Source organism: Pholis gunnellus (assembly GCF_910591455.1).
Source record: "Pholis gunnellus genome assembly, chromosome: 11".
Taxonomy (NCBI): domain Eukaryota; kingdom Metazoa; phylum Chordata; class Actinopteri; order Perciformes; family Pholidae; genus Pholis; species Pholis gunnellus.
In genome coordinates, this window is record NC_136538.1 from 11,132,368 (window position 1) to 11,158,022 (window position 25,655).

Below are 25,655 nucleotides of genomic sequence, written 5' to 3' on the forward strand. Positions count from 1 at the left end.
ACAATATAAAAAAAATTAAAATATATATATATATATATATATATAAAAAATATATATTAAAAAATATACATAGCTTTATATATATATATATATATATAAAGCTGAGTGAGTAAGTGAGCTGTGATCGCCGTAGTGTGGTTAAACGCGGGTATTACAGATGAGAAATCATGAATATAATATAACAGAAGTCCCACTCTGACTCTATTCTGACTCTACTTCAAAGTACTACTGCGGTCAACTAATTTACAGGCACACCCAGAACATTGTAGTGTTCATATATGCTAACATACTGGAAGCGTTGAAGATGCCTATCGTATATAATAAACAAGAGTCAGTGCATATAAACCATGATGAGGTTACTTTTGTTTTGTTGTGTGTGAAGCGTCGTTTTGCTATCGACCATCTTTTGTAACGGAAATTAGCGTCGTGTCCTAGCAACCTGCAACTCGTGTCCACCTGTAAACTGAAGCGTCTGCGTCGTTAGCCCAACAAAAGGTTACATTTAATGTAACTGTTTATGAAACCAAAAGTCACTGAAGTAACGTTACCGCCTGTGGTTGAAAGATGAATTATTGGCAACGTTTAAACGGGAACTAATTAGCGTTATATTCGGAACACACACTAGCTACACGGTGTGTGGCAAAGATGGTGATTGAAAAGCTCAGTTTGACTTGTGATCGGCTTCTGTCACACCGACAGCTCGCATGTTGTCACTCTTACTGTGGTGTACCACTGCATGGCAAGGACATGCTGATCTACAGCAATGTGGACACAGAGCAGAAGGTTTGTTCACAAAGTGTGGTTACTTGTTGCACAAAACGACTGCTAATTGTTAGGCTATAACGTTATCCTCTGTAACAGCATTTCAGGATTTAAATTGGAATACAGCCTGGTAAGACAAATAACATCTAGTCATATCATTTATATTGTTTTGTATTTTAAGATGGAGAAAGATAAGATTAATCTCGTACTGACTTAATCCATCATCCAGGAGCCACAGAAAGAATTTGTCCAAATGTATTGTGTATTTTACAAACACTTGAGTCTAATTTGAATGTTTGTCCACAGCCCCTGTTGCTAACTGGCCACCATGGAGAGATCAGTGCCATGACTTTTGGAAAACGAAGCAGACCTGTTCTCCTCTGCTCCACCTCTGCTGACTACATCATTGTCTGGGATATTGAAATATGTCAGAAGAGAACACAGGCGGGTGAGAACGTGTGTGTGTGTGTGTGTGTGTGTGTGTGTGTGTGTGTGTGTGTGTGTGTGTGTGTGTGTGTGTGTGTGTGTGTGTGTGTGTGTGTGTGTGTGTGTGTGTGTGTGTGTGTGTGTGTGTGTGTGTGTGTGTGCGCCTCTGGTGATGGTACCATTAAATGCAGAAAGCTGATAGAAGTGAATAGATGACGGTGATGAGATGAACGTGAATGTGAAGTAATCCAGATTATTTGCTGTTAAACAGGGTTACATGATTAAGTTTACTATTCCATTATCTGTTAAAATAAAAAGAACCCTGAGTTCCCTCCACCTACGCTCACCCATCTTCCTGTTCACCTGTAACCTAACACACCTGACTCACATCACTGTACCAGTGTTACCTCATAGACTAGTAGGTGCACACTACCATCTAGTGGTCAAAATGCTGTAGTCCGTAAGTATACACAACTATATCTAGAAAATATAAATGTACATGCTAAATGGCTCCTACAACCTCCTTAGTTATGGAGCACCCTTCTTGCACATACACCATCTTCTGTACTGTAAGTTTGATCTTTTTCCTGACTGAAAATCTCAACAAACTTGGTGAAATATTACCAGATATGTCACTCTCATCTACTATGGTCATGAACTTCATTTGCTTTGAACACAAACAGACTAATTCATCTGTTTGCAGGTAGAGTTGCAGCTGGAACAGTGATCGGGACTTTACTGGGTGACGTGGTCCATCTTTCCTTCTGTTTCTCTGATGAACGAGTGGCGGCGTGCTCAGCAGCAACTGTATATATTCTCAGCTCAAAGGTACGAGATGATGCACGTTTTCACAGTTTTCCCTTATAAATGCTCACTGAATACATTTGAGTTCATTGGTTGGCACTATATGTTGACTCAGTATGTACAATATATCAAGAGACGTGCTCATAAGTTTCTTGGAAATCAGTCAGTCAGCATGAAAACAAAATATTGTTTCTGCGTGATGGTTTAGTAGCCATTGTAGGTCATCACTTTGTCTTATCCAGGTTTCTGTTGTTGTTTTCCACATCAGAGACATGAAGTGATCTCCACTTTGACCTGCCACCTCGGACCTCTAACATCAGCAGAGTTCTGTCCCTGGAATAAAGACATTCTTGTCACCACATCAGAGGACCGAACCTTTAAAGTACTGAATTAAGATTTGCGTAAAAAAAATGATCACACTTTTGATTTATGCCAAATATTACACACACTGTAATTGAGTTTTAATAACTGGGAAGTACTTGTCCATGTCTCTTTTTAGGTGTGGGATTTAAAAACTGAAGCTGTTTGCTACCAATCTTTTGTGCTTTCAGGTATGATATTACTATTATTATAACTATTATCAGTGGAATCCATTGAAAATCATGATCTCTTAGTATATGACTTAGCTGCAAGTATCCAAATATAGCATCAAGGCTTATCTTTAAGCACGGGTTAGGCTAGATTTCAAGCACTTTAAACTGTGCAAGTAAAATTTAAATGGCTGCTGTAAAGGAGTCAGGGCGTGGAAAATGATTGAAACATACCTTGAGCCAATTCTTCTCTTCTTTAGCCTCTCCACTGCTCAGTGTGTTCCTCTCAGAGGAGAACAGGCACATTATCACTGGCTCCACTGATGGACAGGTTAGTGACTGATGCACACAGCCCATAACAGCTCATAATCACTATCAGGGGATTACAATCCACACGCTGTGTAACACTCCTGTATCTGTTGGGTTTAGCTGTGGTGCTTTTCTCTCCCTGATGACCACAAGTGTCACCTGGTGACCAAAATGGACCTTCAGACGATGGAAAAAAGACGTCAAACGCACCAAGGGACTGTGAGCGATCAATCAGGTGATGTTACTGATCTATCGAACGGTCAGTGACAGAGAATACCTAGCACTGACTTTGTGGACAGCTTTGGTCAAACGCTTTTGCATAAATCCTACCGACCTCTTTTCAGAAAGAGGAAATCAATTAGAACGAGTTACTTGCACACTGATATTTTGATATTTTCTTGCAGGGTTCGCAGAACAATCAGCTGTAGATGATGTGGAGACTTCAAAGCCAGTGCTCAGAATGGCTTTATGTAACTCATTCACTGACACCAGTAGTGAGCATAAAAAGTAAGTGCCTGATCTCCATACAATAGATTAAACTGTGTGAAAAGTTTATACTAAGTACGAGATTTCTGGGTCATGGTTAGTCCAGAAGACTCCTGACTCAGCGCAACTCGTGATTGGAGGAGAATGTTATCCATAGTGTCCAGTAGAGGGCTCCACCTGTGCTCATAGACCTACGGTTACAATATCGTAACCTTTATTACAGGATGGTTGGATGCATTTATAGAAGGGAAATCACATTGTCCAAGGTGGATTTTATAGTGTCAGCATAGAGACCAGTCTCACTCTCAAGTGCTCAAAATGATGAATGGACTTTATTATTTGAAACTGTTTTACTTCATTTGTGACAAGGAATCTTAATGTTGAAACAAGACATGATACTGTCAACACTGCTGCCATTCTCAAGGGCTCAATTTGTTCTTATTTCCACGAGGTTGAAGTTGTATGGGATCCAGGAAAATATCACGAAAAGCAATGCAAACACAGTCAGCTGCACATTTCTGCCAGTAACACTTCGTAGCTGTCACATTGTCAGAGAAATCCTGGAGGAAAAAAAAAAAAAAGCCTGAACTGAATGGCACATCTTAATGGGCTGCTTGCTGCACGTGTCCATGCAGTCACAGAAAACGTCAAAGGAAACTTCTCACAACACAGGAAACTTTCGCAGGCTCGTAGCAGAATCTTGTTTCATGCTGGTCAAACATTTGATGTTATGACAGGAAGCAGGCTCTTAAAAAGCGCTGACACAACTCTCTGTTTATTTTGTGGACCACTGGAATGAAATGGACGTTGATTCCTTATTGCCCAAAGGAAAGCATATGATCTCAGAGCAACATCTACATCATCTTTACGGTTCAGCTTGAACAGACGATTTAGGGTAAACTCTAGTTCATCAGCTGCTCCAAGTCTGTCTGCAACCCTGTTTTACTGGCTTCCATTTGATGGGATTCAACAAAACCATTTTGCTCAGGTGTATTCTGTGATAAATATGCATCTGGGGGAGTAGCTTATTGTTTTTACTGTTGAAATGTAGTATAACCGTATCAGTGCAATTATTTCTTCGTATAATAGAACTGCGCTTTACAAACACTATCAAATAACAGGAAACAGATCTACATTTGTGTGAGTCTTTATCATTCAAACATTTACAGCACATTAATTCAAAATACTAACAGGTCCAGTGCTAAAGTTACGTTGTTAAAGCAACTATGTGTACAATTTAGAATATGGTCGTTGGCGCCCCCCAGTGGTAGAATATAATAAATCCATTGTGCCGAACAGCAATAAACGCTGCTGGACAAACACTCAATTTTAATGGTGCAATTATCACATAAACATCCTCACACACTGGCTGTAATTGTCTCCATCCTGTACAGAAGCACATGCTCAGCATGAAAATAATGATGCATTAAATATACACAATTTTGCGGACACTGTTATAGCCTCAGCATGTAGCTCAGGAAGTGGATGAAAAGGATCCTTCAAGCTAAGTTTCCACTCCTCTCTACTTGGTGTGGCAGTAGTTTCCATCGTGCTGGGTGTACATAGTTTAGACTACATGAAGTGAAAGGAAACTTAAATAAAAACCTCAAGTCCTGCAACTCCATCACACCACTATGTTTTTCTTGAGTATGTGGTTACATTGTCTTTCCCCAAATGATCTGAACAAGAACTGCTTATAAGGGGAATACTGTAACAGTGTTTTTTCATTCTCCTCTGTGTGGGCTCCTGCAGGGACAACAGTTGGTTGTGTGTTGGAAGCTCTGATGGCCTGTATGTGGTTGATCTGGCTACCTCAGAACTCCTAACAGCACTAAACTTCAAAGGTAGGCTGGTAGTGGTGTAACTACTATACCACTGTGATATCTTTAAGCATTTATGCACAACCAGTGCACCATTACTCTACTTTAGCAGAGGTTATACAAGATTATCTTTCTTTCTAAGAAGAACTGATTGTTTTTATCATGTAAAGGTAATTTACAGACACCACACTCATGACTGATGTTCGTTTGTTCTAGACTACCCCAACTTAAGCATCACAATGGCTGGGTCGTGGTCAATCTCTCCAGGCGGGGATAACTCTGTGAGTAATGCCAATAATATCTTGATTAACCATTAAGACATTTTGTTGAATTGTCCTGTCAACTGGACTTTTATCATTCCATTGGCCCATGATGTTGTGTGGACTAAAAGAGGATTGTAATTAAGTCCTTGACAATCTGAGGACAATTTGATTAAGTCTTTAATCAGATTGTTCTCATGTTGCAATTGACCCTTTGAGTCAGACCGGTTGCGTGCAGGCCTGGTTGCACCTTGTCACTATAGTATGAACCACTGAAGTCAGTCCCTTGTTGGTATCTTCAACTTTTTCACCATCCACTCTAGGATTATATGAAATATCATTTTGTTTTACTGTGGTTTGCCTCCTGAAGGAAAGTGATATGTTTTCTGTTCATACAGAGAATCAATTAGGTGTTGTAATGCAGGATAAATCCTCCTGACTTATCGTCCTGACTTATCGTTGTCTCTATTTTCCTCAGCATTATTAATGAAGGAATAGTTTTATTTAATCATTTTAGAATAATAATGGAATGATACTGTATTAATATTAATTAATTCTCAAATTCCTTGTCCCACAGATGGTGTTTTTAGTGAGCTCTTTGTTTACTCCACGTGTGGTCCTGTTGGAGTTACGTCCCTGGGACCTAAGGAGGACCTGGGCTAGTGGTGAAGGCTTTCTGGTATTCCCCAGGTAAACCTGGAGTTAAGGGCAAATATTTAGTGATGCTGCATTGGTATGTATTGGTATGTTGACTCCCTAGAAGACAGCTCCCTTCAATTAAGAGATAAGCAACAAATCAGCTCTGTTCGTAAAAAGTCAGTGTTTCATTGACACGTGGTCCTGGAACCCAGGTTTTCTTGATCAAGAACAAGCTGCTAAATACCACTGTGTGTATTTCAGCTGCTTGTATTGTAAATAATACTCTGTTATTGTAATTTCTTTATTCAGTGGCAGTAGTACAAGAGAAAACAACTGCTTTCTGTAGCTCATGTAATCATTTGGCTCCAGCCTGGAACCGCTCTACTTGGTGAATGACTAAACTCTGTGAACATTTTTTATACGTCTTAGCATTTAAATCTGCATGGGTTAATAAAACTGTCAGTACTGGATGTACGAAATGAATCCAGAAATCATACTTATTCTCACAATAACATAGCTTTATAAAGGCCATAAATTAAAGAAAACGTGCTCTGGGGAAGGAGTGAAATTCATGCAGGTATTACCTGTACCTCCATAAATTATTATTTAGCTAAATCCAGCAGCACCAATAAATACTGATCATTTCGTCAACATAATGTGTTTTTCTCCTTTAACAAATTTGCAATTTATGAGCCAAAGAACAACCACGTCAGCTTGTTAAAATGTGCAAAAAACAGTGCAGTTGTAGGCTTTTGTTGCTCTCTCTCTCTCTCAGCCACTGGTCACCTGACCTCACCAGCAATATATACAAAAGTGTGGTATGTTTTTCAGTTGGCCTCCTGCCTGTAACTCCCTCTGACTCTTCCATATTAACTTGGCATATTATGACCATTCTTGCCATCTGGTTTTTCACGAGTCAACGATATGGTACTGAGAATTAGAAGGACTAATAATCCACAATGCTGGAAAATGCTTTGCTCCTTCATTTCCAGTAACTCTATTCCCCATTCCACCCCTCCCTTTTTGTTTTCAGTTCTCCTCCACTGCTTGAATCTCCTCTGAATGCCGAGTTAAAGAAGAAGGAGCCTCAACATCCTAAAAAGAAAGGTCAGCATCTGAACCCTCAGTCCCCTCTCACTTCTGCTCATGCACATGAAATAAAAAGGGAGCTACTGCTGTTTGACCACTCTTGGTTTTAAAAGTATGACCCATTTCATAGTTTACTCCATAACTGGCTCTTTGTGTGTTTTGCTTGGACACAGACAATTCTCCTAAATTGAACTTATTGTAGGTTTATAGAAAGTGTGTTTGGCTATTACAAGAGCGCATGAGAACCTCGTCATTATCTGTAAATATGAAAGATGAAAAAGATTCCATGCTTTGCATTGTGGGTAGTGTAGATGTGGCATTCATAATTAGTTTTACATCCGTTTTCATGTGCCACATAGGCAGGTGCTTCAAATTATGCAACAGCAAGAGTACAACACATTTAGCGCGATACGTTCTCTTTAGTTAGCTCAGTTTGTTGTACGGTTGCTTCTTGCAGGAGCGGATTCCTTTGTAAAGTGTGGTTTGTGGTTTGTGGCTCTTTGGTGTATCATTAGGATCTGGCAGCTTGAAAGTATTCTGCTGGAGACCTACAGTACAATATACTGTGGTTTACATGTTGCTGTTACAGAGAGTTACTGCTGAGAAAGCCAGTATTAGGCTCCCCACAGCTGGAGTGAAGGGAGCTGCCAGTGCCAGACGATGTAGGGGATCTTCAGGGGAGTCCAGAGGTGCTGCATGAATGCAGTGTCAGACCAGAAACCGCAAACATTTACGGACTAGTGCAGCCCACCACGCTGCGCTCATGCAACTCTATATTCTAAAATACATCTGCAGAATTGTATACAAATTACTCCATAAACCTCCGCAATTCCTGGAAAGGAAAACATTTTTCAACTGAAAGTCTGGTGCAGCTTTTTCAAAAGAAAAGTGAGTGCAGACTAGATATCTGTTGTCACATCTCACCGCCTCATTACATAATCATGAAGTGAACCAGGACTCTTGGCTCACTTTTTGACATTGGTGATAATCTGCTGCCATTACTTTTTGCATGATGTCACTTTTATGAAGTGCAATGCCTGAGTCTTGCCTGATTAGGTTGTTTTATAGTTAGGCTATCAGGGGCCTACTAAAGCAGCAAATGGCATTGAATGGCCTCCATTGCAAGTTCAGAGCTGACTTTGAATGCATCTCAGCCTTCAGTAGAAAGTGATCAAAACAATAACTGTTAACATTAAAATATAGATGCATTTAATACATTACCATTTCAATGTATTTCTTTATGAGGAACGTGTAACTTTTCTTTTGTCCTCAGATGTCACCAATGTCACCAATTTCAAAAGGAGAGCAGGCTTAGATTTCTATAAAAATGCTGGGTGCTCATCCATAAAAGCATCTGAACGGCTGCTGCCAGGCATCGGCTTACCTTGACATGACATAGAGCATCAAGCATTCCATACTAGCTTTGGGTAGAGTGAGATGGAAAAAACAATCTGTGACACACATTGGACTGAGAGGCCTTGACTAGTCCAGTATGAGAGGAGAGTGTTTCCTGCTTCTGACTATTATGCCATTAGTCACTGCTTTACAGCATGTATGGAGTGCCTTATTGTTTCATAAATGTAGTTCGCAACTTCACATCTAGCTGTCTAATAAAGTTTGATATTGTGGTTAGTATTATATTAGCGATATCTAGTAGTATATTCTTTGCCCTCTTTGAACATTTCCTCCCAGTACGCTACACATATGTTCCACATAGGCAGCGTATTCTTCAGGTGCTTCGTGATTTATCTCGCTGTCAGACCCTTAGTTTGGCTCCATATGTGTCAGTCTTCAGTTACTGTACCTCTGATACCTTTTACTTCTACTCCGTGACCCACTTTTTACAGTTCAGTAAGGCAATAACTCAGACCAGAGACTCTTGTTACAGTCAAAATAATATCTCAGACATATATATATATATATATATATATATATATATATATATATATATATATATATATATATATATATATACCTGCTATGGTTTATTCCTTTTTAGAAGCTTGAATTATTTCTTTTTTCTTTTTCTTGGGCCACATTCAACAGCTAACTCAGAGGGAGGTCTGAGTTTTCCCTTCTCCTGAGAACCACAGTTAGTGGTTTGTTTTAGAATAAACTCCAGGGCTGGCCGAAGCCGTGTCCCTTCCAATGCAGACGAACCAAACTGTAAAACAAATCATTGTCACTTCTTAAAGTCACAGAAACCAAACATGTAATATGTATTTGAAGTCATGTTAATATTAACAACCACTAATGGTTTTTGGTCAGATAGAATCATCTCTTGCTCCTTTAGTCGTTGCATCAGTAGCTAAACGTCCTAATGTTTTGAGCTGGACTGATGAATGTCATTATTATGAAGCGTTTTTGCTGTAATGGTTAAGACAGTTTAGGCTAAGTCTAACATAATGAGCGCTGTAAAAAGAGCACACAGCAAACCTCTGTGATTTTACGCAGGTATTACTCGACTTGGAAATGTGTCTGAAGACGATTAGTTGTTTAGTAGGAAACCCGGAAACACGAGCCCTCCTTCAGATGAGCAATGTCGCTGTGTACAAATACTAAAGTAGAATTAGCCTACTCATTATGCAGAATTGACCTCGTCAATGTTTTTCATCATTTTGGACTATTACTAATGCATAATGTAGTTTAAAATCGTCCAACTCGTCTAATTTGAACTTACATGTTTGTGTACATATTGAATAACAATGCTGTTTAATGCTTATTAAAATCTTAGTTTGACAGTATTAGAGCTGTCAAATAAATGTAGTACAGTAAAAAGCACAGTAGTCCCTTCTCAAATGTGGTGGAGTATAATTAAAAAGTAGCATAAAATGTAGATACACAAAGTACAAAAGCCTCTGAGTTCTACATTATTACTGTACTTGAGTGAATATAGCTACTTTATATAAATGTGAAATTCACTGAACTAGCAGAATTTTACTCTGAAAGGATGATTTACTGCTCTTATGGCAAATGACAGGTGAGATAAGCACAATTATTATTTATTTATGTGTTTATTTATTTATTATTGAATCAGTTATTAGATGTTCTCTACCGTCACGGTAGAAGTTATTAGATTATTAGAACATCTGATAACTTCTACTATCACAGTAGCAGCACCAGATTCCTGGGGGTGGACATCAGTGAGGACCTCTCGTGGACAGCCAACACAACATCACTGGCAAAGAAAGCCCAGAGGCGCCTCTACTTCCTCCACAAACTGAAGAAAGCAAGAACCCCCCCCACCCATCATGTGCACTTTTTACCGAGGCACCATCGAGAGCATCCTGACAAACTGCATCACTGTGTGGGGCGGAAACTGCACTGCTTACAACAGGAAAGCTATTGTTATCCTGTTTTCTTTATTGTTGAAGCATTCCAACTATAGTTATCCTGTTTTCTTTATTCCACTATTTCTTCCATATGTTTTTTGCAACTCTTCTCCTTCCACATTTTTTAAAGAAACCGTTCGAATGTCAAAATGTTCAGCTCTTTCAGCAGAGGGGTGCTATGACTTTTCATATTTCAAATATTTAAACTTTTTGAATTATTAAGTTTTTTGCACATTTTCTTTTGAAAAGGTTTCTATGGAGAATATTTTCAAATCCTCTTAAAGTTCTTCAAATTTCAAATCCTTCAATTTCCTCATACTTTCAGCTACAGACACCATTTCAACTTTAAAATGTTGGCAAAACCCTGATCTATTGCCGCATAATTCAGCTTTTTGATATCTTTTATACTTTTTGAACTGTCACATTTGAACTTTTATGATTTTTTCAGTCCTTTTCTGCCTTTATAATGGGTGTGTATTGCGCAGCTTAGAGTGCGTGATGTCACCGCTAGAGTGAAGAGCAGCTTCAGAATCTTGTGAAAAGAATATTTGTCTTTTGCCTTTGACTCCACAATTTTCACTCTTAGTAGAAGTTATATATGTTGTCTACTATCACAGTAGAAGTTATAGATGTTGTCTCCTATCACAGTAGAAGTTATCAGATGTTGTCTACTATCACAGCAGAAGTTATAGATGTTGTCTCCTATCACAATAGAAGTTATCAGATGTTGTCTACTATCACAGTAGAAGTTATAGATGTTGTCTCCTATCACAGTAGAAGTTATCAGATGTTGTCTACTATCACAGCAGAAGTTATAGATGTTGTCTCCTATCACAATAGAAGTTATCAGATGTTGTCTACTATCACAGTAGAAGTTATCAGATGTTGTCTACTATCACAGTAGAAGTTATAGATGTTGTCTCCTATCACAGTAGAAGTTATCAGATGTTGTCTACTATCACAGTAGAAGTTATAGATGTTGTCTCCTATCACAGTAGAAGTTATAGATGTTGTCTACTATCACAGCAGAAGTTATAGATGTTGTCTACTATCACAGTAGAAGTTATCAGATGTCGTCTAACGTAAAGATAACGGAGAGGGCCGAGTTGACACAGGCTAAAACCTCTTTATGGATCAAGTCCGGACTGGACTTCACCTGGTTTTCATTTCTTCCCCTGAGAGAGCTGACAGCACATCTGTCCATCAGCATCTCCTCTGTCTGCGATGTTTCTGGTCTATCCATGGAGATTGTTTCCCGAGTTGGACTTTTGTGAGGGGGAGTGATGCTCGGATTAATTATAGGCTCTTCACTTGGAGCGATAAAGGAGAGGACAGAGTTGACACATGAGGCTGTAACCTCTTTATGGATCAAGTCTTCCTGAACCTCTGAAAAGCTCTGTGTGCCGTCCGGACTGGACTTCACCTGGTTCTCATTTCTTCCGCTGAGAGGGCTGACAGCACATCTGTCCATCAGCATCTCCTCTGTCCGTGATGTTTCTGGTCTATCCATGGAGGTTGTTTCCTGAACCTCCGATCCACATATGAAGATGTTGGAGATGCCTTTGCCCACAGACGAGAAGAACTTGCCGATGTTGCTGCGCTTTTTGGGTCGTGTCAGGTGATATTCGACATGGGAGGCAATGCAGTTCCCAAGTTCTCGTTCCTCTAATCTCATGGATGACTGCACCTTTTCTGAACCGCCCCAGTTCTCACACAGGAACTTGAAAACAGCCTTGTCAAGTTTTTTTAATGTTTTGAGTTTAAAATTGACATCCTGGACTTCGATCCACGTTCTTTCAAACAGACGCATGGTGATGGCCTTGATGTCTGCAGTGCTCCATGTCAGATTTGGTTCCTCGAATATCCGCGAAACCAGCGCCTCCACGAATACCTGAACTGACCTTTTCTTTAGTTCTTCCTGTGCTGTTGCACCTGGCGCAGGTTCATCATGTGAGTCCTTGTATACTGAGCCAGTCGTTGAACGTTCGTTATTGAACCAGAAGTACGGATGATACTTAGGGTATATTTTGTGTGAGGCGATCTTAACGTCCATCTCTTTCATGAAAGACCACATTTGGTTTAGTAGCACAGCGTACGCTTTAGCGCGTGACTGACTGCAAGATGTTCTGTTTCTGATTGTTTCTGGGGTTGTCTCGGGCATCATCCCATTTGTTAATGGACTGGAGAGGTAATCCTCAACTTCCTCTGTGATTAGACATTGGAAAATCTTTGGGCAATAATCACCTATGTTTTGATCTATGTATGACAACATGTCAACAAATTCGCGATCTTCGAATTTCATTCCTCTTGGATAAATCTTCTTATATCTCTTCTGGTCTTTAAGAATCAGCCAAAGAAAGATTTTTGCAAAAGCTTCAACCTCCTCAGAGATTTCCTTTTTTGCCAGATCACGCTCAATGCCTGTCAATTCCTCAACGATCTTGATCATTAAATCCTTGATTTCCTCAAGGATAATGTCAATTCTTTCAACCTCCAAAGAGGCCAAATGTGAATGGAAAAGATGTCCAGCGTCTATATCTCTCGTGCCGTTGAATCCATATGGCAGCCGATTCATTTGCAGCCAGTGCATCAACATGTCCCGGAAAATATGACATTTGCGTTTTAAAGCAGAATACATTTGAATTTCTGGGAGATTAGGCCACTGCTTTATTTCCTTCTGTTTGCGGTACAGTGGTAAATTGCGATGTGGAGATCTGGTTAACTTAGTCTTTGTTGTTTCGTCCCATGTAGTCCTTTCTTCAAAGTTTCTATAGCTCTCGAAACGTTTCAAATCATACTCAAAAGTTGACATTTTACCCTTGAGAGATTGAAAGTACTCACTCAGCATTTCAAGCTGTATCGTTTCTAGTCTATCCATGGCAATTGTTGCTGTTTTATTCTAATCTTCAATGCAGTCTGCTTTTAAAACTCCTCGGTAAAGATGTCACGTATAGCTCTGTGAGTACAACACTACACTCTGGCTTAAGGATATCCTACAATAACGAGTCAATGTCCTGTGACGTCACAAAGGCTCGCAACAGAACGCAACAGAACGCCCACAACGGATCGTTCTGTTGCGAGCCTTTGTGACGTCACGTGAGACAACATCCGGTTTCTTCAGACGAACATCCGGTTTTCAGAATAAGATGCCAACAAAGTATGAATTATATAAGTCTCTTTATTCTTTGATCTTTCGAGCCTTTGTCACGTCACGTGAGACAACATCCGGTTTCTTCAGACGAACATCCGGTTTTCAGAATAAGATGCCAACAAAGTATGAATTATATAAGTGTCTTTATTCTTTGATCGCTGGGTAACCATCATCACCTCTGCGTTACAGCATTATATTGATGAACAGTAGAGCTGCATTGACATGACATGCTCTAACTGTCATGAAGACAGAAGACAGACATTTTGATGAAACGTGCTGAAACATTTTATTCCTGTTGCACAGCAGTGGAACGTTTCACATAAAGTCAGCACACTGAGCACAGATAGTGCAAGAAATATAACTGCTGTGTAAAGAGAATACTGCTGTTAAAAAGCACCTTATTTGTTTAAAGTGTTTGCAAACCAAATGTTATTGCACTTTTGTTCATATAGCAGTACTTTAAAATAAAAGTGCGTAATACACTACTTTTGAATTCATTATTGAACTTTGCCATAACAATGCGATTAATCGCAAAAAATCCATGCGATTAATCGAGATTAAAAATGTTAATCGTTGCCCAGCACTACTAATAATTGCATAAAGGAGGAAAGCACTTTATTTATAGCCTATTAAGTGCTGCAGAATAGTTTTATTTATTTATTTTTTTTTGGCTGCACAACTGGGAAAAGTTTTTTTTATATATATTTTGGATATAGAATATACTGTTACTGTATATTGGCATTTTAGCAGAACGTTTTTTATTCATTTATTTAATTATTTATTATTATTATTATTTATTTGGTGCAGAATACTGTTTTGTATTTAAACTAAGGCTTTATTACTGTTATTATGTTTAAATCAGTTCCAAGTTACACAAATGTTAATATATTTTATTAATAAAGTTCTGTTCAACATAATATCAACTACGTTTTTTTTATATGGCGGGGGGGGGGGGGGCAGTGTCCCTACCAATGCTGAGACCAAACCTACGCCCTTGTCTGAAACCCTCACTTCAAATAGCGTCTAGTGTGAAGTCAGCGTAAATGATGGGGTTTTTACTGCGCAATAAAACTAAATGACCGTTATATATCAACAGGGGGTTAATGGGGCTGTTTAGCAATGCCAATGTGATTGTGTTGCCAGGTAATTAGTTTTGTGGCCTAAAATTTCCTGCATGTAATCTGTTCTGGATCAAAAGTTACTTCCAGTACCTCACCTTACAGACAACATAGTGGAGGAGTGGAGGACGGTGCAACATGAGAGCAACCAGTGTCACAAGACCTTTCATTGACCAGAGGAAAAATCATTTGTTATCTGCTTTTTGCCTATTGTTACCAATTTGACCCAAGTTAAATACCTGGTTCATGAAAGCCTCTACATTTGCTTTGTAAACACCTCGTGCAATGAAGACGTCTTCGTGGAAAAATCTCAACTAAGGATTGAAATAAGACTTCTGCTTTCACAGAGGCAACACAGGATGAATAATATCAACAACGTTATCCTTCGAGGCTGGACAGACAAAAAAAAGGAAACGTATACCTCAAACTCACATTTCACTTCAAAATCCAAAGAAAAAGGGACATAGTAGTTGTTCAGAGGTTGTCAAATGTACTTTACAGGAAAAAAACAACCTGTATCGAACATTGGAACTGCTGATCAAATCTGAAAAACACTCCGATAAGAGAGGGTTGAAAGGAGATCCAGATGTGCTTCCTTTTTGATTTTGACTGGTCAGTTTAACTTGTGTTAAATGTCCGAGAGCTTAAGGACAACTAGCACTCAAACACTAGGTCAATGATTCACAGCCAGGTTAGCCTGTTACGCTGTTCAGGGTTTGGTTTGTGACTTTAATGATATATTAGCAAATTAAAACTACGGACATGTGGTATGTCCATTGCTAAGTTATTAACCATAGGTTTGCTTGTTATCGACTCTCATCAGGGATTCTGTTATCAGGTTTCCTTTTCTAAAACCTTTGAAGAATAATTCAAATGCCATTAAACATTTGTGTGACCATCAAGTTCATGTTCGATAGCAATCTGTTACTAAACTTCAGCACGTTACACAATTAATTAATGAATTACTGTCACTGAAAAAGACAATAGCTGTGTAAGATATATAATTGCATGGAAAGAAATTCAAGAGCTGTATCTTAAAAGCTCAAATACTCAGTTCACTTGTCCAGGTTTACTTAGTTTTGCTGATCAACTAAATTGATTAATGAATTAATATTGGATAAATCATTTGGACATTTCTGCTTAAGTGATAAACTAGTGTTGAATCAAAGTCAACGCTTTAAACCAAATCATATATTCTTTTCTGAGATTATGTGACCTTTTCTTGCTTTGCCTGTATTTGACTTGAGAGCAGTTTTTGGAAAGCCTCACACATTTTAATGGTTGTGGAAAAAGTGAGCTCATTGTAATATAGTAAAGGCACTGACAGTGAACAGGGAGCAGAATGAACCATCCCACAGTTTGCGGCTGATGCACTTAATGCTCACAGCACGGTAGTGGTCCCCCAATAATATTGAGCTTCCTTTCCTTTAATCCATGAAAAGCCACCACAATATCATGAGTAATTCTATCCTAATTATGGAAGCTAATGAACAGAGGTCATCTTTTCCTTTCGACTTTTGACTCACATTGTTAGATCTACTCATTTGTAAATGGGACTCTGTCTTTGTACTATCTTCTATTTTTGTTTTGAGCATTATATGTACTGTAGATCATTTATACTCATGAACATACTTGTGTTTGTTAGTCTACGTGTAATAAACCACCTTATCGTTTTTACAAAGGAGGAATAAAGGAGCAGCCTCTGGTTTTCCACTCAAAAGTGAAGTCTTCTGGATACAACAGTCCCCCAAGGTAGGTTCAGAGAGTCACTTTTTGCCTAATAGAAAATCAAATTACAGTTTAAATTTGGATTCAGGTTAAAAAACCGTAATGTAAATTCAAGTGAGAGGAAGATTGAAATGAAAAACGAAGTTTAATGCACCATATCCAAAACATACAGTAAGAAATGAGGTTTGATGAATCAAATGATGCAGGAGACATCACAGGAATATTTAGATTTTGTTTTTGCTTTTCAGAAATATGATGTTTTCACCGAAAACCAATAGCCAGAAGAATCCCTCCTCTCAAAAGGCTAAGAAAAATAAGTAAGCAGTCCCATCATTTAAAATACAATGTCGAGAACGGTTTCAAATGTTACGGTTGATATTAACACTCAACCTTTTGTTTGTCATTTAGAGGTTCACTCCTCAGAGATTATCCAGCAGACAGTGCAGCACCTACTGTTTCACACATTCATCTAAGCATTGGCAATAAGCCAGTCCACTGCCTTCAGTATTCAGGTGAGACAATTTAGCTGCTGCATACTGACTATAACATCTTAAACACAATATAATGATATATTTAAGTGAGTCTTAGATCTTGATTATATCTGTGTAAAGGTTAAGCTACTTGAGTTTAGTTTGAGCTCTCAGTTACACACTAAGAACTGTCCCATGATCGTGATTCTGGACTGTAGGCTGGTCCCCCGTGATGCTACAACAACATGATGGCATTGAATGATGTCATTTGACATTTATTTGGATTGTGATGGTCCGTTGGATCCTGAATTCGTAGTATTCGTTGTCAGCAGTAACATCATTTGAGGCGTTGCATTGCAAACAGAAAAGGGTTACATACTGCATCCAGTTTTGTCCATCCTCTACTGGAAGGGTGAATGTAGGTAAAACAATCATTTATGAAGTGTAATTGGCAGTGAACTAAGACCATTTAATTGTTGTCGTTAAAGAATTATATTACATTTTTGAGGATAAGTGTTCCTGTTTAAACTAACTTCCCCCCTACGTTTAAAGACAGAGTTATTGGTTTCTGTTAATAATAAATCGGCTGTTGACTGAAAAATCCAAATAAAACGATCCTGTGTTTCCTTGTCTCTCCCAGGTGACGGAAAACAAATACTGTGTGGTCTTGCCGACAGCTCAGTGTTATTGTACAAGAACTCCCTGGCTGGCAATCCAACTGTCTACACAGGTGCATGAAGTAGTCATGAGTATCCTTACTTAACATCAGGGTTATTCAGTATTTTCCCTCAGTCACCTCGGTGTTATTGTAAGCAGTGCATTTAAATGATTCATTTTACGCGTTATCCATGATATCTTTCATGATGGGGTTTTATTAACCGACACAGTCATCAAAGGTTAAGATCTTACCCCTGAAGACGCGGGGGATGACAATACTGAGAAGTATTTATTACTTGGATTTAGGTCAGCCTTATTTGGGATATCTTTGATGAACATACTTTGAAATGGATCCATGGCTTAAGATGAAAGACTCCACACATTTCCAAATATTGACTTTATCAGCTATCACTGTCAAAGTAGTAGATAAAGAGTTCTCTTTTACCAGAAAAAGCGTGCTTTGGTTATATTCCAACGCAGGAATTTAGTACATGCCGTCTTTGTTTTTGCCAGACAGTAAAACCTAGGTGATGATAGAAAAAAGAAAGATGAAAAGGGCACGGCTTTAGAGACCAACTAGGTTTGACGTGATATAGTTTCTTATACTTCCACACAGTATCAGAAATTAAAACAATACTAAGAGCAGTCAATTCTGTCTGCCACCCAGTGATCCTAGGCAGTAAAGTAAACGCAGGCAAGCATAATAAGGATAGCCATCATTGTCTAGCATGTCTTTCGCACTTGATCGCTTGCGTGCATTGGGAACACAGTCTCCACAAAGGGGCAGCAGAGATAAGAGGACAGAAGTTGAGGTGACCAGTAGGTCACCATGTGCCTCTTCTCTTCACTCTGCCAGACTCTCTGAGCAGCACCATAAAAGTAAATGTTGCAGCCACACGCTGTTTTCAGGATAATTTCAAACCTCTCCCTTTTATAAGCAGGGCATGACAAGCCAGTGAGCAGTGTGAGCTGGAGCCTCAACAGACAGTGGTGGTTGAGTGCGTCAGAAGACCAGTCACTACGAATCTGGACCCACGGCAGCCCAGAGCCAGCCATTATCATGGTAAATGTTCCATGCATTCGCAAATACAACCTTGTATTTATTTCCTTTTTTTTTTATGGATTTCATTCCGTCCCTATCACCCTAATCCTAACCGCTACACACCCTAATTTAAGTGAAGAAATGAAGACGAGCCAGAGTGACCTCGTATTGTAAAAATGTCCGCTCTCTGAAGGTCTAAAACTCAAATTGATTTAGAAGTATAAAACTATTACTACAGACACAAGCTGTACGCATTTTTCACTCTCAGTAAAAATGTTTTCATTTGTTGTTCTCAAGAAAATGTTTTCAAAATATAATGTCTCAGGTTTGAATTACATTTGGTGTAAAGAGATGCATATTACGGGTGATGGAAAGGGTTAACTCTATTATATCGTGGTGAAATGCAGGTAAGAGATGTTATGATGAACATTCTCACATTTTTTGCCCCCTTTGGTAACAATTTCTGAGTAATGTTCAAAGTGCATCTTTGACATTTTGATAAAAAAAAAAAATGCTTTATTCATGTTTTCCTTTTCATGTAATTATACTCGTGGAAATAAAAAGAGAGAACAAAATGAATTGGGTGGATGAAATAGTGTGTTTCATGGCTCCCGGATAGGGACTTTGTCATTCAAAGCATCTCCTGGACTTAGAGCATCCAAAACTCTGATCATACGCAGACCCTCCTTACTTCATTGGGTATCACATTTAATGGGACAGTCAGAAGTGTGTCTATTTCCCCTTGCCAAGTGCAAACAAAATCTGGGGTCTCCCCATAGCTGATGCTTAGCAAACCTGCTTTGCTCCACTTAGTGAGATTGTTTTGAGCTTGGCCAGGTCTGCAGCTTTTGACTGGTTGGTGTTCTTATGAAAGAACTTGGCAACAAATGTCTTTTCAGCGACAAGAGTTCTGTCGGGGTGAGCCAGAATCACAAATAGCTTTGCACAGTTATACTTGAACAACTCTAGAAAGAAATATGAACTATAAAGGCAACAATAAATAAAGATGGTGGTTGTTAGTGTTAGAGCAAACATTCACGTTTATTCTCGTGGGTTTCTCTCTCTCTCCCCAATTGAGGGTGTTGCATGTGTCATTTTGAGCAATTAAACAGCTATAGTGGTGTACAGCACTTACTCTTAAAGCTTTTTATTGCTTTAAGAATTCAGCCGTGGCTTTGCTGTGAACCCCTTCAGGCAACCTGGAGTACAAAGTTAGACAAAACTATTTAGAACCTGTTTCTCGAGGTCTTGGACTTTTTTACTTCTAAGAAAATTAGGAGCCACATAAAATGTATTCTTCTTATAAAATTAAATTAGGATATATTTATATTTTAGTAATATATTTTCTTTTACCAATAATGTCTTTTGTCTCGTGTCTCTTCTCCTTTAGGGCGACAGTATGTTCTCCAAACCCATTAGAGGTGCTCAGTTTTATTACCTCGACAAATTTCTGCTCCTGGCATCTGGACCCTCTCTGTACTCGTACCTGTACAATGTGGACACCACACGAGACAACATAAAAAGGTAATTACAAGGGATCGTTATGCAGAACGGTTTAGTATGCTTGATAGTGATGCATATACTAGCTATGGGTTTTTAATTTGTTTTACCAATGCATTTATTGTTCCAATATACAAATGTATTACACATTGCAATGCAGGTAAAAGTATAATTAATGCTATATGTTTTAGCACTGCGTGTTGCTGATTCAGCTTTGTCTTCTTTAGGCAGTTATACATGTGATACATCTTGTGAATGGAAACACATAAACAGAAAAAAACTAAATCAAAAATGAGTGTTAAAGGGCAGCGAACACTCTTTAACAGCCGCATAGCTCAGACAGAGATGAAGCATGATAGATGTGCAGAGTGAATAACGTTCTTATTTTGATCCTATAGTCACCTTCGTCTTTTTCTTGTTAGATATCACCAACGGAGTGTCGTCAAATTGACGAGCTGCTTCACGACGACATCAGCAACAAACATCACTACCTTCTCTGCAATCAATGATTTCTTCTCTTGTATCCTTTTTGTTTGTTATGATTGTTCTTGCTGCAGGAAGTGTTTTAGTTGAGACTGCACTGATGCTGCGGAGGACCAAGTGAACACGGGTTGCCTCAGGGCTTCCACTGCCAGCCTTACCCGTAAATCATTTAGGTCTTTAATTTTTCAAGAATGTCTGCATTCCAGCCCCTTGTTAGGATTTACAATGCAATTATTTTCCAATAAATCTACTGAGGTGCTGCGTTGGGATGAGCGAAATCCTGACTAGAGTTGCATTGAACCGCCATGCTTTGGAGTGGAAAATGGATATACAGTACATGGATTACAGTAAAACACTTTTTAGATTTTCTTTGTAAATTAACAATTACTTTGCATATCATTAAAAAAACAATTGCGATATATATATATATTTTTAGAAGTAATCTGAAAGAGTGTAATTGGAGGCGTTTAACACAGCATTACATTTAATAAGTACGAATTAGTTTTTGAAAATTAGTTTTAAAAAAATCAAGATTTTTTTTTTATCATTTTATTCAAAATATCTGTTCTCCGTGTCGTCAGATATTGTGTAAAACCTGAGCATAAATGACTATTTTGAAGGCTAAATACTACAATTTACAATCTTGCTAGACAACTACTGATATTTAAAAGATCACAAATCATAATCACAAATATGTAAATATATATATGTGTGTGTGTGTGTGTGTGTGTGTGTATATATATATACAGTATATATATTTATACAGTATATATATATATATATAAGCTGTATGCAAAAAAGCAAACTGATGTATGCAGCTATGAAAAGTTGATATTCTTTATATAAGTTATTCTTTTTTTACCTAGAAAAGTCATTTTGAACTGAAACATCATAAAAACGTACATATCACACATCTCTACAGCACGCCTATAGTTTGTAAATAATAAATTTCATAACTTTTCTTAAAAGCTGTCTCAGACATTGTTCTGGTGTGTGGTTCAGATCGATCCCTTCAGGTTTTTGATATGAACAAGGGTACAGTTGCCTCAACGCTCCCTGATGCCCACAGCAGAGCCGTCCACTGCATTACACAGAACAAGGTAAGACCATCTAAACGTTCCTGACTGCCCAAATAAGAATTGAACAAAGTTCAATCACCCATATATTAGACTATCTTTATTTTATTCGTGAACACTTCAACAGCTTTCAATTATCTGATCCACAACTGAACTACAACTTTACAGTTTACAGTCTGTCTCCTGCTCTCTCTGTGTGTCAGATGACAGAATATGTGAGGTGGCATATATTACAACATCATTTTTCTTACATTCTTCAGAGATAAGACATTGTCAGACATGTACGTTTTTTTTGTTAAATTTGCTTAGACAACCTCTGACCTTTGTGAATGGATAAACTCAAAGACATCTCATCACTCCAAAGGCTGACTAAGTAACATTTAGACCTGATCCACTCGGCAAAGATTTAGCTTGGCATCAATTGTTTGTATGAGCCCCATCTTCCATCTTACTCTTGAAGGGTCGACTGTTTGGCAGATGTCACAGTCTTACGTAAGACTTCTAAGCCGGCGAGTTTCATAAGGCACAGATCATCTTTGAGGGAATAAAAGTGTTAGTTTGTGTTGTGAATGAAGAAGGTCATAGTACAAAAATACCCACATTTCCATAACAGAAAGACAGGACATGCTATCATTCATCTTGCCGAGTGTTTAATCGTAAATCCCTGGTACACCAGGATTAAGACTGCCATAGGAGATGGCAGGCGGAGAGCATGCTGAATGCTGGCCTTGGAGTAATGCTGTTCCATGATGCAGTTTGGGTTTATGTGGCCTTACTCCCACATCACTGTCTTGGACCAATGTGGGCCCAATTTGCTGGTGTCTAATAAGTAGACAGCTTGGACCTGTATCGACATCCATTATAGTGCTATGAAGAATGAAGTACTGCATCAATCAAAATGAAACTCTAAATATCAGTAATAAATTCATGCAAGTCTGGGTTTCATGCGTATTATTTACATTTCTGTGCAGCTATTAAATGAAGGTCCTGGTTTCTCTCCTTGTATAGTCATATTAATGTTTGCCAACTTTGTAATAACAACAACATGATTTATTTTGATCATTAAAATACTGAAATCTTACGAATACTTGTATAACTTATTGGAACACTGAAAAGTGTATATTTGTGAGACAGAAAAAGAGAGAGAGAGGGGGGGGGGGGTCGTACCCAGTGACCCTGGGTTGTTGACCTGTGCATACTTGACACTCAAGGCCAGCCTGGATTAGCTGGACACACTGCAGCTAGTGGCATGGATTAAATGCATCAACTCATTCAACTGTGATGCACTCGTACACACAGCTGACTATACTCCTTCGACCAAGAGGTGCCTGTTCGTTGTCACGCCAGCTATTGTGTGCCACACGCTATGGAAAGCCTGCAGTCTGTTGTTTCAGCTTGGCTATTGCGTCAATGTGGGGTCCTCTGCCCGGGTGCCCGAGGGCCTTTGGATGCTGTCGGATTAATACCTGCGGATCAGCGGGACGGCCCCTGCCTGGAGACGGCACACATAACATCAGTCTTCCCTCCACTCTTGCTTTCTTGTCGAGAGGTGGACCAAACATCAGGAACTGCAGCATGTGAAGCAGCTTTTCCCACTTCAAATTTCCATCGCCTCTTCTGCAAAATTCAGCTGGAACTCATCAGAGCAGAGGACTTCTCGGAAAATGGAACTGGAAATGCCCTCTCAGACTCCCGTTCTCACACTCTTAATGGAAGTCTAAACAAAACACCCCTTTCTCTCTCTCTCTCTCTCTCTCTCTCTCTCTCTCTCTCTCTCTCTCTCTCTCTCTCTCTCTCTCTCTCTTTCTCTTTCTCTCTTTCTCTTTCTCTCTCTCTCAGCACTGGAATGTCTATAGCTGAAGCATATCTCAGTGTGATGCATAAAAGATGGAAAATGACACAAAGACAAATTAACAACAATTTTGCTTTCATTCCAGTTTTCCTTGCAGCCTTATTGAGCTTATGTTGTCTTAAATGTCACGTTCTACTTTTAGGTTATAATAATGCAATAGTAATGTGAAAACTGCTGTCCAATATTTGATATACAGCGACAAACCTTTCCAGTACTGTACAATAATGGAAGATTTACAACCTATTTCACTCAAACATGTGTTTTTTGCGTGTGTATTGCACAGGGCTCCATGTTCAGCACACAAGCGCCGGATTCATACAACCTCTTCCTCACCAGTGCAGTCACGGATGGTGTGAAGATGTGGGACCTCCGTACACTGAGGTTGGTTTTAATGTAGTCTATTCTAGCGGATTTGTTTACAACGCAATTTTACATGGGAAAATAAGGCAAGAAAAGTGCTATTAAATGGCCAAGTCCTGTAGGAAAATGTTCAAAACCCCGGAGCACTACATTGGTGGCATAACAATGGTGTATGGCAACTTAACCAAAACAAGAAAGCATTGACAGAAAAATGAACCCATTACATTTACTATGATGAGTGACTTTAATGAAACTGGCTTCACAGTCTTAATCGCTACTCACACTGGCTGAAGGGTTGCTTCATCACATCTGTCAAATTTTCCAAGGGCAATACATGTTCGTACATTAAGGAAGAAACCGATATTGCTTTTTTCCCATTGCTATTCCTGGGAGTGCAAAAATGACCTTATATTTGAATTGCATAAAACATTTCTTAAGTAAACATTCCTCAGTTGATGATTGAATCTGCAATTGTTCAGTTTCCAAAGTACGTAGCTGAGAATTTTTTTTTTGCCCCATATAAGGCGGATAATTCAAGTAGGCTCTCTTGGATTTAAAAATGTTCCTTTTGGCCCGGTAGAAGGCATTTTTGAGCGTTTCATTCTTTCATGTCTGAGACTGCTTTCATCCTTAACTCCTCACCCCAGACTCAATCAAAACCGTATTTCTATCTGATAAATATGTGTACCTGGCTTCCAGGTCAACTTCTGGTTCTTAAAGCTGTCATCAAGCATTCCTCAGCAGATGTAGGTCCTCTGAAGTGAAACATATGGATCTATGAAAACAATTTGTAGAAGCAGGTGGTTGTTTTTTCTTTTAATTTGGGTTCCCTCTTTGATAAACCTTGACAGACCTTACGCGTCTGTTTCTGTTGATAGTGCTAACCACAACAAGAGTTACAGCTAACTTAAAGGTATTACTTTTGATGTATTAGGTTGCCGCTACTTGAAGTAGTTAAGTCATTTTTAGGTTTATGTTCACCAGAATCTCCTCATTATTATAACAAGGCATATAACAAAGTTCTTGGAACAATGAATTGCATGAGTGAAACTTGCATAAGGTGGGCATGTGGCTGCTCCTCATAATAAACAGATTATTCTATTGAGTGTAGCTTTTTCTTTTAATTGTACTTGCAAAGTACTTACATTTGAGTACTTGCTGTGTACCGATATAAATTCTTAATAATACCATTACAGTTGTAACAATGATATGAAAACGTGTCTCATTTTCATGAGATGTCCTTGTAACAAATTAGTTTAACTGCGCTATTATTTAAACTGTTAAAGAAGAAATAGCTGGTCCACCTCTAAGGTCAGCCCACCTTAAATTAGCCTAAATCAGAGCTGTTGCTAACTTTAATCCCCATCACTTTAATCATCAGCTGGTTGAAAAGCAAGACACAGTAAAAGCTTGTATCTCCTCACAGGTCTTGAGGAGTTGAATCATTTATTTACCAAGAAATAAATTATACACTCACTGCACTGCTGCATTCACAGCTGTAACGTCACTGCTGACCTCATATTTACTGACACTCACACGCTCACCTTTTCGACGGGACACTTGCTAACATTACACCGGGTTTGTAATTCAATTTTTGAAGGGGTTCATTGCCAAATTGTTTTGCAATCAGAGTCATTAACAGAGTTATTTTATGACTTCATCATGCTTGTCCATAAACACTGCTGATGAATGACTGTGTGGGTTCTTTTACCCATCAGCTACAGAACGGTTAATAGACTCTTCAAGTCCCTTTCCTCTGGC

General features: G+C 38.8%; 1 protein-coding gene across 1 annotated transcript in view; it reads left to right on the top strand.

The window, feature by feature from the left end:
• Positions 1 to 645: 645 nt before the first annotated feature.
• Positions 646 to 25,655, top strand: part of wdr27 (WD repeat domain 27) — a gene marked incomplete at both ends in the record, with an annotated part of 42,801 nt that continues 17,791 nt past the window's right edge. Inside the window, 21 exons of the mRNA XM_079169324.1 lie at positions 646 to 783; positions 1,069 to 1,210; positions 1,892 to 2,016; positions 2,261 to 2,374; positions 2,492 to 2,543; positions 2,783 to 2,853; positions 2,952 to 3,066; positions 3,236 to 3,338; positions 5,070 to 5,161; positions 5,354 to 5,418; positions 5,975 to 6,087; positions 7,070 to 7,143; positions 16,409 to 16,478; positions 16,703 to 16,771; positions 16,863 to 16,966; positions 17,565 to 17,654; positions 18,523 to 18,644; positions 20,014 to 20,147; positions 20,546 to 20,643; positions 21,585 to 21,706; positions 23,818 to 23,915. Coding sequence (XP_079025450.1) covers positions 646 to 783; positions 1,069 to 1,210; positions 1,892 to 2,016; positions 2,261 to 2,374; positions 2,492 to 2,543; positions 2,783 to 2,853; positions 2,952 to 3,066; positions 3,236 to 3,338; positions 5,070 to 5,161; positions 5,354 to 5,418; positions 5,975 to 6,087; positions 7,070 to 7,143; positions 16,409 to 16,478; positions 16,703 to 16,771; positions 16,863 to 16,966; positions 17,565 to 17,654; positions 18,523 to 18,644; positions 20,014 to 20,147; positions 20,546 to 20,643; positions 21,585 to 21,706; positions 23,818 to 23,915 — 2,111 coding nt within the window. The remainder of the gene's footprint in view (positions 784 to 1,068; positions 1,211 to 1,891; positions 2,017 to 2,260; positions 2,375 to 2,491; positions 2,544 to 2,782; positions 2,854 to 2,951; positions 3,067 to 3,235; positions 3,339 to 5,069; positions 5,162 to 5,353; positions 5,419 to 5,974; positions 6,088 to 7,069; positions 7,144 to 16,408; positions 16,479 to 16,702; positions 16,772 to 16,862; positions 16,967 to 17,564; positions 17,655 to 18,522; positions 18,645 to 20,013; positions 20,148 to 20,545; positions 20,644 to 21,584; positions 21,707 to 23,817; positions 23,916 to 25,655) is intronic.